The sequence below is a fragment of the Diadema setosum genome, chromosome 16 (assembly GCF_964275005.1).
Source record: "Diadema setosum chromosome 16, eeDiaSeto1, whole genome shotgun sequence".
NCBI classification, from domain to species: domain Eukaryota; kingdom Metazoa; phylum Echinodermata; class Echinoidea; order Diadematoida; family Diadematidae; genus Diadema; species Diadema setosum.
Window position 1 is genome coordinate 9,796,374 of NC_092700.1, and position 16,294 is coordinate 9,812,667.

At 39.3% G+C, this 16,294-nt stretch overlaps 1 protein-coding gene across 1 annotated transcript in view; it reads left to right on the forward strand.

Moving 5' to 3' along the window:
• The first annotated feature begins 535 nt into the window (after nt 1-535).
• The window catches only part of LOC140240279 (uncharacterized), a 67,197-nt gene continuing 51,438 nt past the window's right edge, over nt 536-16,294 (forward strand). Inside the window, exon 1 of the mRNA XM_072320062.1 lies at nt 536-661. Coding sequence (XP_072176163.1) covers nt 566-661 — 96 coding nt within the window. The 5' untranslated portion in view covers nt 536-565. The remainder of the gene's footprint in view (nt 662-16,294) is intronic.

A 16,294-nucleotide genomic window follows, 5' to 3' on the forward strand; every position in this document is an offset into this window, starting at 1 on the left:
GAGCCGACAGCCTTTTTCGTGGCATGATATTTTCGCGAAGTGCCACTGGCGTTCAATGCATATAGTGTTAACAAGGACTTTCGCGTGCATTTTAATTTCGCGAATCTTGGCGCTCGCGAAATTCGCGAAATTAAAGTGCACGCGAAAATTCCTCGTTTTACAGTATTTTGTATATTGCATTATGGTGACCATTCAGGACTTGTTCCTTTTTCATTTCATGAGGAAACCCATTCTGCCTCTTTTTTTACGTCTCCATTTTTACGACTCCTTTTTCATCTCTGCACAGACCCAGAATGGCATGGTGCCACGTTCCGAGCCTCCGAGAGTGAGTTCCCCGTCGTCGGTGGAGACGCCATGATGTAGGCAAGACCGGAACAGAGCAAGCAAGTCAGCGAGAAAGCGGAGAGAGAGAAATACAAAACAATTTTCCAGGGAAGTGAGCGAAACACAATCTCCCGTTTGCTGTTTTCGGGGGAAGTCGTCTCATCAGGGAGCTATCCCTCCACCAGTTTGTGTCTTCACTCCCCCCCCCCCCCTCCCTCCGGGGACCGGAGGTGTTTAGAAGATGTCCTCCCAGAAGGAGAATGTGCCCATCTCGTGCGGCGGGGCCAACGTCTCCTTGGCCGACATCGAGAAATCGGGCTACCTCCGCAAACTCAAGGTAAGCCACTCCCTGCCAAATCACGCCGAAGAGAGCCGGCAGTGTCCCGTGTTTGTTTGCGAAGGTTTGAATTTCTCTCTCGGACTCTCAAATCTCACCTGTGTTTTGAGACACTCCCATCAGACAAATAATCCTGAACGATTTAATAACCTATTGAGGATGGGCTGATTTTGCTACAACACCCATTTCCCATAGACACTTGCCTGAGTATACTCGGGACTCGTCCTCAATGGGTTAAAAGTCTTAATGTGTGGTCAGTGTGATGTCGTGTCTGTGATTTTCTACAGATTTGTATTCACTAGAGACTGTAACTGCAAGTTGTATAACACATCTTAATTGAGTTTTTTTGTTTTGTTTGTTTTATGTAATTTTTTTTGTTTTGTTCATACTAGTGCTTGTAGGCAAGTATGAGAACTGGTGTTACCATAAACCACAAATCAAATTACTTTGTATGCGGTATATATTGAAATCAAATTGGCATCTTGTTTTGTTCTTTCTTTGCTTTTCAAATTTTATATTACGTTTACTTGATATTTCAGCATTCTTTTTGTACCGAGAAAAAGAAACATCACTCTTCTGCCGGAGCGAAGTGTCAACAAATGTACCCTGGGATTATATTCCAATACGCATAGTACTGTACTTGGCGCACACATTCACACATACACACACACACACACACACACACACACACACACCATACACACAAAGAATAATAGTATCAGGGTTCCCACATCTTTATGCATCACGCACGTGACATATGGGCGCGTGTACACACAAGTGGCTGTTGTACAAATATGGTGTCGTCCTTGTACACTTGTATTTCGTTTCTTTCCCAGATACACACTGTGGTCTGGATTCCCATAAATGTCAAATATGAGTTGTGTTTGAATGTGGAGTCTCTGTAGTTTCTCAGGTTTATTAATCATATTCTTTCAGCTTGATCGGTTTCTGCGAGGAAATGGGGTCGCTGTACTTTTGTGTATCCTGCCGTTGTAGGTGATATTTTACTTGTTATTGTTCATGTAGTACTTATAGGTTTTACACATTGTATGTATGAGAGTGAAATTCAGAATAATTCATTTCACAAAGTTAGCATGTTTTCCAGCATCTGAGGAAGATGTTGATGTCGTGTTGTTTATTATCATTGTGAATGATATATAAGAAAGAGTATTAAAAGGTAGAACTCATCCCTTTTCAACATAGATTATTACAGATATTACAGATACCCCAAATCAAAACAAAAGTCACCTTACACACTTGTAGGTGACCGATCATTTTCTCGTGCAGCCCCTAGGTTGTGGAATAGATTACCATTAGACATTCGAAAATGTCAGACTTTAGACAGTTTTAAATCAAAAGTAAAAACTTTTTTGTTTTAGTATGGGCCTATTTCTTTTTGTACTTCCCATGCAGCATTGTGCAACATAGGAATTTAAGAGCTCTTGAAGCTCAGTAGAATATATAGACATAGTTTCTGCGCTTAATAAATGATTTATTATTATTATTATTATAGATTACTATTTCTAATTGAATAGATGTGCATTGAAGTGCAGTCTCAGAAGTACATGTGTACAAACGTTATGGAGTGTTCAGAGTTATTAGGTTCAATTATTTTGCTCGCAAAAAGCAGATGTTGAGCCTTTGGAGTAACATTCAGGAAATTGTTGATTGACAATGCAGCAATATAATTTGGCTGCCAAGTTATGATGCCGAAAAGGTACATGTAATTTCATTGCACATGAAATCTTGATACGTTAAAACTAGACTTATACAGGCATACAAGCTGTATTACTATTAAAAAAAAAAATATGGCAGCAGAATGCACACATATATCACAAAAATGTCCATGTATCCTAGCAGTTTATTACGGCTGTAGTTCACTGTATTGTGAAAGGCCTCAGATATATTCCATCTCAAATTCTGACCATCATATAATTGATTGGTTCAAGATTAAATCTGCGGCGGCCTTAATCATCTGACTTGGCATGCTTGGGAATGAGCTGGCCGAGGATTACACTCTAGACCAGCTTGACGTAAACAACCTCATTTTAATTTCATTTGCATCATGTTGTGGTCAGTCTTCTTTGTGGAGGGAGGGTCAGATTCTTTATCCTTTTTTTTTTTTTTTTCAATGCCTGTGTGTCTTTTTCTCTGGAATTCTCAGGACTTTCACGTAGGGAAAGGAATACTGTAAGTTGTTGTTTTTTTTTTCCCATGATATCAGCGTAAGAAATTATGTTATAGAGACATGTCATGTAACAAATTGAGCAAAGAAAATAAGATTTAACATGAATTTGTCTCCATTTTAAATTTAATACCTAAAGTATTAGGAATGCATACAGCTCATTTTAAGAAAGAGGGAAAATCTTGAAGATTTACAGACCCTGTGTTAAATAGATCACACATGACATCAATCCATACAACTTTGCTCTGATTGAGGTTTTTCTTGTCTTTTGATGCATGTTCAGATTTTATACTGCATTGATGTGTGTGGATACAATTGTACAAACACAGAGTGCATTCTGTGTGGGTGTGCTCACTGTACAATGCACAATGTACATGAATATATTGTAACATATTGTTTAAAATTTCTTTTCTGTTTCTTTTTTTTTTGTTGGGGGGGGGGGGGGGGAGGGGTACAACTGTAGCCTGGGGTATAGCTGGGGTGTAGACAGGTACGTACTGTGCAATGTACATGTACGTTGTATTTCCTTTTAATAACTGATAACTTTTAGTGCTAAAATGCATACTACAAGCTGAAACAGTGTATCCTGAAAAAGTGGAAACTTTTGCATGAAAAATCTTTCGCAATTATCTTGATGAAGTTCATTGTAAAGTTGATTCAATTTTAATTCTCCATAATCAAGGAGATGAAATATTAATAGATACCACGAGAAACTATCTAAACGTAATTTGTAAGCTTTTACATGTGGGCTACAAGAAGTTTCATGTCACACAAAATGCAAAAGAAAAAAAATCCACATTTACAGTTTTGAAATTAATCGTGGAGAAAACCACTGACAAACAGGTTGATACTTTGATTAACCTTTGGAACTGTGCTTTGAGTGCATTTTTTTTTTTTTTAATAGGCCTACTTACTTTGTACATTTATATAACAATGCATATTATTTGCAGCAGCTGCAGATGTCCCGACAATGAAGTATTCATAGTTTTGTCCTTGTGCCCTCAAGTCCAAGTTTGCTATAAACATGTGTACAAGTCACGGTCGGAATTGCATGATTGCTCTTGGTTCCCAATAATACAGTCTTGTGGTTGTAATAACATGTAACTGGTATTCCTTTAAAACTGCACCCTCCCCTCACCCCTCCCCCCTTTCCATTCTGAGTCACATTACAATCATGTTTAAACAAAAGGCAGCTGCATAATACATTGTAGCAAAGGGACTCATTAGAGGATGTCTGTTGTGCCATGGATGCATGACAGGACTAATGACAACAACAGATGTGGATTGTGTACATTGCATGCTTGAATGGTGATTGATCAAATTCATGTTATCAAGTTGTTTGCACGCTGAGCAAAACAAATGTTTTGCCAAACCAACAAGATGGGGATTTGGGGGTGGGGGTGGATAGGAGCTTGTATTGAACTGGTAGAGGGGGAGGGGAAGTTTTGAAGCAGGTCCCCTCTCCCTTCCCCCTCTCTCTCATGAGTTGTCTCTCTTTTTTACCCAGTGCCAGTCATGCTGTGTTGGCCATCTATTACCATTTTTGTGGTGCTACCACTCACCGCCATCATCAGGGTATCCCACTGGGGTGGCGCATGACAAACGCTGGAGTCATCGTGGGCCAGCTCACTGGCTTGGTATGATGGCGCGGGCTGGTCATGTGGGGATACAGGGCTCCGTGCTCCGTTAATGAGCACTCGCCTGCAACATTGGGAGCGTTTGGGGGGGGGGGGGGGGAGGGGAGGGGTTGGAGGAAGAGGAGGGTGTCTGCAAAAACATGTTGTTGACATCGCGCGGGCATGCAGACCGCCTTCAGATGAGCCATACATTCAAAAGCTCACGCAGATGTGGCTGGGGAGAAAAACAGAAACGGCCATGTGTCATACAGTTGATATAGAAGGTACTTCATACAATTGTAGCTACGGCCTACAGCTGGAGTGCTACAAACCCGCTTTACTTGTCCACTTGCATAGGGCAATGAAATCTCATGCTTTTTAAAACTGAATGGATGCATGCCTGTTTAAAGTATGGGGCACCACAAGAGCAGAAATAATCATTTCTAGTTTGCTAGCTAGGAATTTGATGAAGGAGGTTGTATCATCTCAAGTGAGGAATAAAACTCCAGCTTTAACAATTCACAAAAAGTACCCTACATTTATGTGACCTGCCACAACAAAATGATCCGAAAGTCGCTGACAGCTGAGTCAAGAGAATTGAGTTTGAAGTCGGATCATCAAATTCGGTCAAAGTCATCAAATTTCTGTTGTTGACATAATGTTAATGTTTCTTCTATCATCTGCCAAAATTTTGAAGCTAAATGATCAAAGGAAAGGCAAGAAATCAGTGTTTTTCTTGGCCATGATTTTCCGACTTTCAACAGAACAGAAATGTGTCCGCTGATTTGGATTTTGCGCCGCAGATAGACTCCGCCCCTAGCAACGACGGAGTGATCGTATTGGTCAGTGTGTGGCATCATGGTACTGATTGGTTGTGCGTAGACCGCTGGCGCTGCAGTGTAAGCTTGAATGAACATCACGGAGGTTGCTCTGAGCGAACCTTCTATTGTCAGGAGGTGAAAACTGAAATACTGTACCTCCTCTTGATCACGATTGCGTCAGAAAGAAAACTTTGAAGGCGGTTTTCTCGAAATGCTGATTTCCTAGACCATTGAACATGGTCTCATAAAATCCTCAATATCTACGCAACCGAGTAATTTTAGGAGTCGTGTAATATTTGAAATTAAAGTGGAAGAGTAAGGGAATAATGTCATGTCATTTTCAGATAATCGACCTCCCTCGACTTTCGGATCCTTTTGTTGTAGCGGGTCACATCTTCTCTTTGATGTGGAGGAGGGGGGCATGTAGAGGAATAGGCTTTGTGTAGAAGGGTTTAACAAAACATTTGGCTCATGACATTGGTTAAAGTGTCAGAAAGGAAAATTGCGATTGCGCATTCACTACTGCTTTCCAAGAACAAACATTGCGTGATGACTGAAATACTGAAATACTGATACAATGTAAGATCTAGATGTTTGTTTATTCTTTGTATTCTGTCTTCACACACACACACACACACACACCTATGCATGTGTGTGCACACCCATATGCACACGTATAAACTGCAAAGAAGTTTTGTTTGTTTGTTTTTTTTTCAAAGAAGAAAATATGGTGATGTTATGTGCAAGCCTGCAGCATACAGGTCATATCAGCATTATCATTAATCATTGCCACTTTATAATGGAACGTTCGTCTTGGCAGAATCTGCCCTATCCCCTTGCCATCTTCCTTTTTCCTCCTCCTCCTCATGTACACTTCTGAAAATTGGACAAGTGCGAACAAGTAATGTATCTTGTTAATGGGATCCCGGGAGCCCAATTAAACCAGGCTCTTCCGAGGTCGCATTGGCAGCAAGACGAGATTGGACGGGCGAGTAAAGACGGCGCACAGATTCGGTCGCGCCGGCTTCATCGTATAAAGGCGCAGTGGATTTTCATTACATCAATCTTGCAGGGAACCAATTATAGCATTTGCTACTTCTTTCTAATAAATTGTCACACCTTCTTTCCCTGTGTTCATTTTCTCTGGTAACCTTTCTCCCACTCTTGTTTGAATTCTACTCCAATATTCATTTTACGATACCCTTTGTTGTTTTCCATCCTCTAGTTCTGCTCCTTCAGAGCATCTACATCCTGACTTGCATTTTAACTAGCTGTCCTTCTTTCTCTTCCTGTCTGGTTGTTCTCTGATATTAGGCTGCATTTTTAAGATTTTGCGTACTGAGAAACACAGTTTTGAAACACTGTTTTGAAACCTGGTTTGACAGAGAAGCGTTATCCTGAGTGTGTTTTCTTGCTTGCTCTTCTTCTTCTTCTTGTCGGTAGTCTGCTTCCTTCAGCCTTGAAGATTCTTGCAGAACTTGGTGACAGTGTGTGTCATCTATAGGGGGTATTAAAATTGCATATATATGCCAATAGTTTACAGGATGCAAGTAAAAACTGCCTCAAAATTAGCTGCTGCTGCTGCCTTCCGTCAGCAGGAGACGAAAGGCGTTGACTGAGGAGGCCGTCACAACATTGTCTGGGAGGGCGTTCCAAGACCTAACTGTTCTAGGAAAGAATCAGTTTTGGTGTTATTGAGTCCGGCTTCGAACTGTCCCATTGTGCATCTCATAATAATGTGCGCAGTTTCTCCCTTGGCAATGAGATTGGTCAACTATGACATTATATGAAGTGCATTTCAAAACGTTGTTGCATTTTGACTTTCAAAACCTTGTTTAGAAAGTGAAACACGGTTTTGAAATGCACCACCACAGTGTGCTTCAAAACCATGTTTGTAAAATTGGACTACTGTTTCTAAATAGCCAAATTTAAACTGTCACAAAACATGGATTCCAAATTAACTGCTGTTTCTTCCCGGAAAAGTTTGCAATAAACGCCCCCTTTAAATAGAGATAACCCTTGGTAAAAGATGTGTGCGTTGCTATTTTGTCAGGTGAAATCACTGTTTGAAAATGTAACATCAGGACTTTATGCTGTCAGTGAGAATGATCATCCCAGTGTGGTATTTTTCATGCCAGATTGTTGAAGTCAACAACAAAGACATTAATGGTCCTCCGGAGATGTAGTCCTCCCAACGTCCACTGCTGAAGATGCGGTCACGTTGGAGATGCAAGCTCTTCCTCCCTGAGAGGAGATCGCTGACATTTCCCAGAGCCTTTGTTGTGCCCATAATATGCTTTTTGCCCTCCAAGTCATTTGAATGATGAATTACGTGCTTACCTCTGCATCAATAGATCTGCACAGTATCTTCAATCAGTTCGCTTTCAGTTTTGTAAGATTGCTGTTTATGTAGTCTGGATTATGATTGTGTTGTCCTACTTGCCTGTGAGGTAGGTTGCCTTTGGATGTCGCCCGACCTTTGTCGCCAGCACTTGATACACTGTTCATAATGGGCATCTATGGGCAGATTAACCAATTTCTTCAAGATGTCATGTACTATACATTGTGTGGCTAGAAGTCATAAGGAAGAGTAGTAATAACAGAAATTGCTTTGAAATGACCAATACAGATCTAATGACAAACAGTTCTGTATCATTCTTTTTTTAGCATGTGAGCATGTGTTGTTTGTGTGTATACATGTGTGTGTGTGTGTGTGTGTGTGTGTGTTTTTAGGGGGGGGGGGGCTGATACGTACATGTTGAAATGACGTGCATGCATATAAAAACTTGCAAAACAAATGTCACATTGCGCAGATGATGTAAACTACTAAAACCACATTCGTGTGTATTGATTGGATTGCTGAATAATGATTGACTAAATGTGAAGATTTGGCATGGGTTCTCTTCAAAATGAACCGAGGTACAGTATTCAGCAGAGGATACGTCATCAGTGGCACCCAACGTGCGGTGTAGGTCTGGTGGCATTTGAATGGCATTCTGGAATGGCATCATGCGTCTTCTTCAGGATTCCCGCATCACTTTGGGAGCCAAAGACCGCTTTGTTGAAGAGGATACAATGAAAGGTTGTTTGTCTGTCACGCCACTGCCATTGTGGTGGTGCCATCTCGTGCATTTTACGCAGAAAGAGGATAGTGGAGACATTACTATCAGAGTATTCTCACATAAGTGTACACATGCACACAAAAACACACGCACACACAAACAAACAAAAATTATTTTGTAAACAGATGCCCGCATGCCATTTCTGTCTGTGTGTCTGTAGACGTACTACTTCCTGCCCCCTCCCACACCCACTCCCTCAACCCTCAACCCGCTCCCTCCACACTCGCGGACGGAAGTACCGTTTCAATGGCAGAGCGAAGAGCGTGTGCGGTTCACAATGGTTTCTGTCCCGTTTATTATCTCGGTGCTGTGATTGACAAAGTGGTTTGCCACAGGGATGGACTGATGCTGCTTTGTGCGGGCTGACATAATAGTTTGTTCGTGATTTATTACAAATTCAAACACAATTTAGCAACAAAATATTTTAAACATGCACACACTATGGTGTTTGTACGTATACTCATGAATTAAGACATTTTTTGATTTTTTTTTTAAAAATTCCATCTGTTCAGTGTGCTATTAAGCAGTACACTTAGACTTTTACTATAGACAGTGATTCCTTTTTTTAAATAACATTCTTTAGCTTTCTCTTTTTTTTTAGAGAGAGAGAAAGAGAATTATTCTCTTTATGTTGTCTCTTGCTTTGCTGTGCAAACATATAAAGAATAATTCTTGACAGTTATGCCTCTCTCCATTCACTTTGAACATTTTATTATTATTATTTTTTTTTATTCTTTATACATGTAAACTCATTTTGGTGATTTGAAAAGGTAATGTACAATGTATTTAATAGGAAAAAAACAACCTTTGATACAAAATCTAGTGCTTGGAAAACAAATGCACTTTTAGATTGAAATCCATTTGTTGGTGGTTTCACGTTTACGGCCAGATTACACGAAATGCCAGTATTCATGCAGACAATCATACACACACACACACACACACACACACACAAACGCAGAGACACTCACACGCACATTTTAAGAAGTCCACACACAAATACATACAATGCACGTGTACTCTATCAATTGTTGAATTGGGCTCCGTATCTGCTGGCAAGATGGATAGTTTTGTTGTGGAGATTGTGTTTGATGAATGAAATTCGATGCAGTGACACTGATGATATATACAAGTACACTTGTATGCATAGCAAAGATGACACGTTTGATCTTGCTTTTTTTGTTGGGTTTGTTTTGTTTGTAATTTTATACTGTAGGTTGATAGTAAAAAGTGGTGTAAAATAGTATTTTGCTCACAACATAAATGGTGCACATGATATGAGAATGTATTACTCTGGAGGCCTGATTATGACATTTGAAAACAAAAAAATGCATAATATGTACATGTATATTGAGCACTGTTGTCGTTCCCTTCATTGGAGTAAACAACAACAACAACAGCAGCAGCAGCAGCAGCAACAACAATGACAACAAAAACAACAACAACAGCAGCAACCATATCTTCAATCATCACATTGATGATTTGCGACTTCACGGGCCCCGAAGGCTACCAGTGAGGCCGAGGAGGGCAGCAGAGGCTCCCCCACACGAGGGACTCGAGTGGGTGGGTGCCGTCATGGTAGCGGATGCTGCCCAAGCCTTTGAGCAGAGCACGCTTTTCCGATGCCTCCGAGACATGCATCATGGTGTCAGCTCCCTAGGACCCTGGGGTAATCTTATGCTGCTGAGCTGGAAGTCTGAGAGCAGGTTTTTTCCACATATATTTTTATGATGATAATGATAATGATAATAATACTAATAATGATGATAGTAATGATGATACCAAAAACAATAGCAACAACTAATATTTATATATCGTCTCTTCAAAATATATGCATTAAGCTCACACCGTTACAAGATACAAAACCTTTATATTTAGTGAACTAAAGTAACCCAAAGAAACAAAACAATGCTGACTCATGGGTTTTGAAGGGATGCCTCGAGGGTCCCCTACTTTTTTTCCGCATAACCTCTTTATTTTTGTGTTTCTGCTGCATTATAGAAATAAAATGTGACCTGCTACAGCAGAAAGATCCGAAAGTCGGGGGAGTTTGATTTTCTAAAAATGGCATGGCATTATTCCCTTACTCGTCCACTTAAATTTCATATAGAACATGTTTCATAAAAGTACTCTGTTGCTGAGATATTGATGATTTTAAAGGCATAATTTACCATTTGCAGATTAAATAAAAACCCAGCATTAGTGCTTTAAAATAGTTGTAAAATGTGAGTTACGGATAGAAACAACCTCTGTCAAAATTTGAATCCATATAATTGATGTTAAGTGTTGTTAAATACACAAAATGTGAACAATAGGTATAATAAAAATGTTTCCAGACTAAACCGTATACAGTTACGGTTTATTGAGAAAAACCCTGATATCTCCTTATATTTTAGGTTTTATTGCAAATATTTCACATGGTAGGATGTTTAATGATACAACAGACCTACATATGTGCACCAAATGTGATATCTTGAACATTTTTGAAATCACTGCTCCCAAAGGTAAACTGGACCTTTAAGAGAGCATGTCGAGTGGTCTAAGAAATCAGCAATTTGAGAAAACCGCCTTCAAAGTTTTCCTTCCAACGCAATCATGATCAAGGGAAGGTAAGACAGTTTTCACCTGTGGACAATAGAAGATATGCCCCCAGGAACCTCCATGATGTTCATTCAAGCTTAAGCACCAGCGGTCTAGATGCATGACCAATCAGTATAAACCAGGTTGCCACGCATTGTCCAATAAGATCACTCCCTCGTTGCACGAGGCGGAGTCTATTTGCAGCGCTAAATTCAAATTTTCAGACATGTTTCTGTTCCATTGAAAGTTGGAAAATCATGCCTCAGAAAAATGCTAATTGCTTGCCTTTCTTTTGCTCATTTAGCTTCAAAATTTTGGCTGATGATAGACAACACACTACAAAATCACGCCAAAAACAAAAATTTGATGGTTTCGACCAATTTTGATGATCTGACTTCAGACTCGATTCTCTCAACTCAGCAGTCAGCAACTTCAGGATCCTTTCGTTCTGGCGGGTCACAAATGTGTTTTCTAGTGAATATTTAGGCTGCTTCCTGTAGGAAGTGGGGGAGGAGATGACAGAATCCATGAATATGTGATAGACGACGCTGAATCCATTTCTCAAAACCAAACTGCTTTTAAAAGTCTCTATAAAGCCTCCATCATTCCTGCTGGGATGCTAAATGTGACAGGCAGCTGTACATTGTAGCTGCCCAACAGGCATTCTTTTTGACATCATGAATAAAACAACAAACTGGTATGCATTTAATTATTTTGCTCTGAGTTGGTTCAAAAGTCAGAAGCACAACAAGATTGTGCTATACTACAGCAGCATAGAAATCTAATGAAAAAGAAATATCAACAAAAATGAACAAACAAACAAACAACCTTGTATCTTCATCATGAAAGCAGCCAGAGCTTATCTATCTATTTTTATTTTACTTATCAGCTTTTGCTGATTATGTCAAAATGAAGACAGTAAAATTTCCACATTATTCTTAAAAGAGGTATCAACATGTACAATGGGAGGTATAATATACAAATGAGTTTTCACACAGAACTCATCATCAATGAGAAGATCTTGCCCCCGATTAAAACTGAACAACACGCTTCCACACATCAACTTGCATGAGTGCTTATGGAAAACACTCTGCTATTCAAAGCCATGTAACTTTTCATAGAATCATAGAAACGTTTATGCTGTACTAGACATGCTGTGTCTATGGAGTAAAGTTGTATTTTTCTGTGTTGAGAAAATTCAAAGACTTGGTGTGATATTTAAACAAAGCTAAGGTTACTTTTCTTGCAAATGACTAGTTGCTATACACGTAGTTTTTTCCAGGTGTGGGAGTCATGATTTTTGCAAACATGTACACAACCACGACAAGGAATTAGAATGTTTATGAAAAGTCTATATATGACCCTGCACCACAAAACAAAACAAAAAAGTCGCCAGACATGGATTTTTAGTTAAGAGCATATCTGAAAGAGCAGACTTCAGGCATTAAAATGATGTATAACTCAAATTAAATGAACTCTCCTAACCAATCTAAATATTGGAAAGAAAGCACACACTCCAGAAACGTGTGAACTGAGAAAAGAGTCTCTGAAGCACAGGGTCTATTCAAGCGGTTAATCTTCACCAAGCCGCGCTACCTGTGCAATGAATTGGACAAAAAAACAAAACAAAACAAACAGGATGAAAAACACTGGTTTAACCACAATGAAGGGATTATCAGATTAAACTGAAATTGAGCATGTTCTGTTAACACATTCTGTCCATGATAAATGGCAACTTTCAAAGCAGTAGCATCATCCTTTCTAAAGTTATTAGAGATGAAAGTGAAGAGTGTGTACAGGGTTTTTTAAGAAATGAAAGGGGGACTCTAAAAACACACCTAATCACACTATTCTAAAAAAAAAAAGTGTTCGAGATAAACTGCTAAAAAGCACACTTTCCTGTTCATTTTATGATACCAAATTTAAGTATAATGTAGAAGACGACTTGCTCTTTCAGAAAATACAAAAAAGTCAAGCTTGACCAAATTGACCCTTTCCACCTATTTTCAGTCCTCACACAAAATCAGTGCGTGCGACTTTTTGTTCGTTTTGTGATGCACGGTCGCATATCAAACATCACTATTCAATCACCACGCAACACAAGCTACGGTATCTGTGTAAAGAATGGAATCACGAGTAAAGCTTTCATTGTAGTGTGGCATTTGGTGATTTATCAGTCGGTTTGAGGCGGGTTAAAATTGAGCATAATATGCGAATTTGGCACCCCATCGACTGAGTCGAGTGTGTGAATGAGGTACCTAAAGGCCCAAATTCACGAACGTGGTACAAGTGTACAACTATTGAAACCATGGTTTAAACCATGGTTTATGCAAATTTCTTCTGCGTGAATACGATTGGCATACTGTGTACGCCAACACACGTCCACTAGCAAACGCGCATTGATACGCGCAGGTCAATGGTACGCCTATTTCATGCTAATTTTAGACCACGGCACAAATTTTCTACCATGGTCTGTTAAGTTTTAACCACCTTTGTGAATTCAGGCCAAAGAGTTTCATCTTGTATATTATCTATCTTCATCTTTTCTTGTATACCACAAGACAGATAGGAATCTATTGTCACAACAAAAAGCATGTACATCACCGAGTCGTCACAGTGACGAGGACACCAGTTTTGACAGAACTTTCAATAATTCCGAGTTCTCTTTTTTTTCCTGTTTGAAGCGGTTGGCCCAAGGCGGAGCATAAAACAGTTCAGGGTCGGGAGACAAGAATTCTGTAGGAATTTTATACTGTAACTGTCCTTTATTTGTTTCTTGGCTTTCGAGTGACCACATGTGAGTAGGACGTCAGCAAATAGTGTGTTCAATGATGAGGAAAGATTTCCGTGGAAAAAGATTGATTTTTGTTTTTTCGCCACAAGAAGCCTATTCAAGCTGTAATGTCAGGGCCCTTTGGAGAGTACAACATCAGCAGCAACACTGCCTGGCAGTCAACATGTTCGTCGATGAAATGCCTGTGAGTCCAAAATTATTACATCGACCCAAAGTCGACAAGACTTTAAAAAACACACACACACACACAAACACAAAAATGCAATGTGGCTTAAATGTGGGTAGAAGAAAAAAGAGAGAGATAGCAAATAACATGTTTTTTTACAATTATTTGCTACAAAAAAATCTGCTGCTGGCTTATTATTTGATCCACACTGGATTGCTTCGATCGATCGAAAGAGTATTTTCAAATTGCCGCTCACGTCATTCATTCTCCCCCCACAACAACCACGAAGTGAAACTGTAGATCACAATACTAGCCTCCACCTCCCCCCTCCTCATAAAAAGAAGAAAATATGAAGTTATTGTGATGTTTTTTTTTAAATGCAGTTGTAGTTTTCTCAGGAAAATGTCAAAATATGATGTTTACGTCATTCTCGTCTTTCTTTATTTCTTTTTTTTTTTTTTTGGGGGGGGGAGCGATGAATAGGAGAAAGAGGCAAGCACTTTTACAACCAGACGTTCGTTTCATCCACATTGAGAACTTGGTTCTTGGGAGACACCAACTGGCTGTCCAGATATAGTTTTGAACGGTGACCTTTTGACCTCAAGCAACACTGCCATGTCCTGCAGTGACCTCTACCCTGTACTTCCCCTTTCTGTGATGTAAAAGTGAGTTTCCTCGAAGCTGGAGGAGTAGTACTACGATGTAGTATCAAAGGGCACGGCAGGGTGGGCAAAATTGCAGGCACGCTGCCAGGGATGCAGGGATGATGCCGAGATTACACTCCTCCTGTGCGTTGAGTAATGGCTGCTCTGTGCACTGGAAATCGAGAAGGCATACCACACCTGCATTAAAGGGATACCACAGATTTTATATGTTGCTGAGGTTACTCTTGGTAATGAATTTCTTGTGCCAGCTGAACTAGATATTAGTAAAAGAAAGAAAAAAATTACTGAGAGATAAAACTAACATTTTACAGCTATGGTAATATGTAGAACAGTTTGTCAGTAGAAAAATTGCACACAAAATGCCCAGGTACATATATATGAAGACTCCTTTTGGAATCATAGTTGATCAGCATTATAAAAATTATAAATGGTATATTTTGAAGTAAAGAATGAATACATTTCACAATCAGTGCCTAAGTGCATCCTTGTGGTTTAAGTGTTTCCTCATTCGTAATTTGAGAGGAAAATATGATTTTTTTGATGACTGACATTCATTTCATTTGATAGTGGATAAAATTTCAGTCACACAGTGGCTGTGAAAACTGAAAATAAAAATGGTGTCCAAAGGACATGTATCTTAATTGTGCACTTTATAGCTGAGTTGAGACTAGAATCTGAGACTAGGCAATATCAGTTTCAGTAGAGAGAAAGAAAAAAGACAGAGAGAGAGAGAAAGGGAAGTTATAGCTAGAACAAAAGCAAAAAAGCGAGAACAAAAAGAAGATGTTTTTGGCATCGCAAAAATGTTTGGAAGACTCTTCAAGTACAATGTATTAACACTTTAAACTGAAACCACACTAGCCTGTTACAAAAGTGATCAGATGTGATTGATGGGGATGAATCTCTTTCAGATTAATGTACTCCTCATTTTGATCCTGGGTATCCTTTCTTTTAACCCATTGAAGACAAGCTTTTTCTTTGCTATATTTGCTATATTTAACTATTTGCCATCGACACCTACCAAGTGTACTGGGGGATTATTTCACTCTGGTTTTAAAGATTTATAGTTGAACTATTTTTTTTCAGCCTATATTCAGAAAACACAACATTTTTGAGTGGTAAAGCTGTCTAGTTTTTCTTTGAGGACCTCTGAGCAAATTTTGCACAGATAAGACCAACGACCCCCTTGAAAATTTCTGGACTGAAGTGAAATACGTGTATAGTCTACTAAAAATGATATGAAATGAGAGAGACACTGTATCATTGATTTTTTTTTTTTTAATGTGTGTCTATCAGGAATCATGTACAGGTGTATGGCCTGTATTTTTTCTGTTGTTTTGTTTTTCTAAATTGTCTTTGCCTTACTGCTCATTTGTTCAAGGCCTTGAAGTGTGTATTAAGTCCACACAAGACTACTGTATTGTTTGTCATTGACTTTTGGCTCTTGTTTGTCTGTGCACCAAAATGTCATATCATATTTTGGGCTGTAATTAATATCTACAGTGTACAGTCAGGGATGCCAGTTTTCAGGCAAAAACCTGAAATCAGGCCCCGACAGTTTTCAAGTTCAGGCTTTTCATGTACAAAGTTGTTTATGTAGATCTGTATTTCAGACCCCCTCTTTCATTGTAACTGGCATCCATGGTATGTGTACAATGTAGTGTGTGGATGTTTGCATCACAAA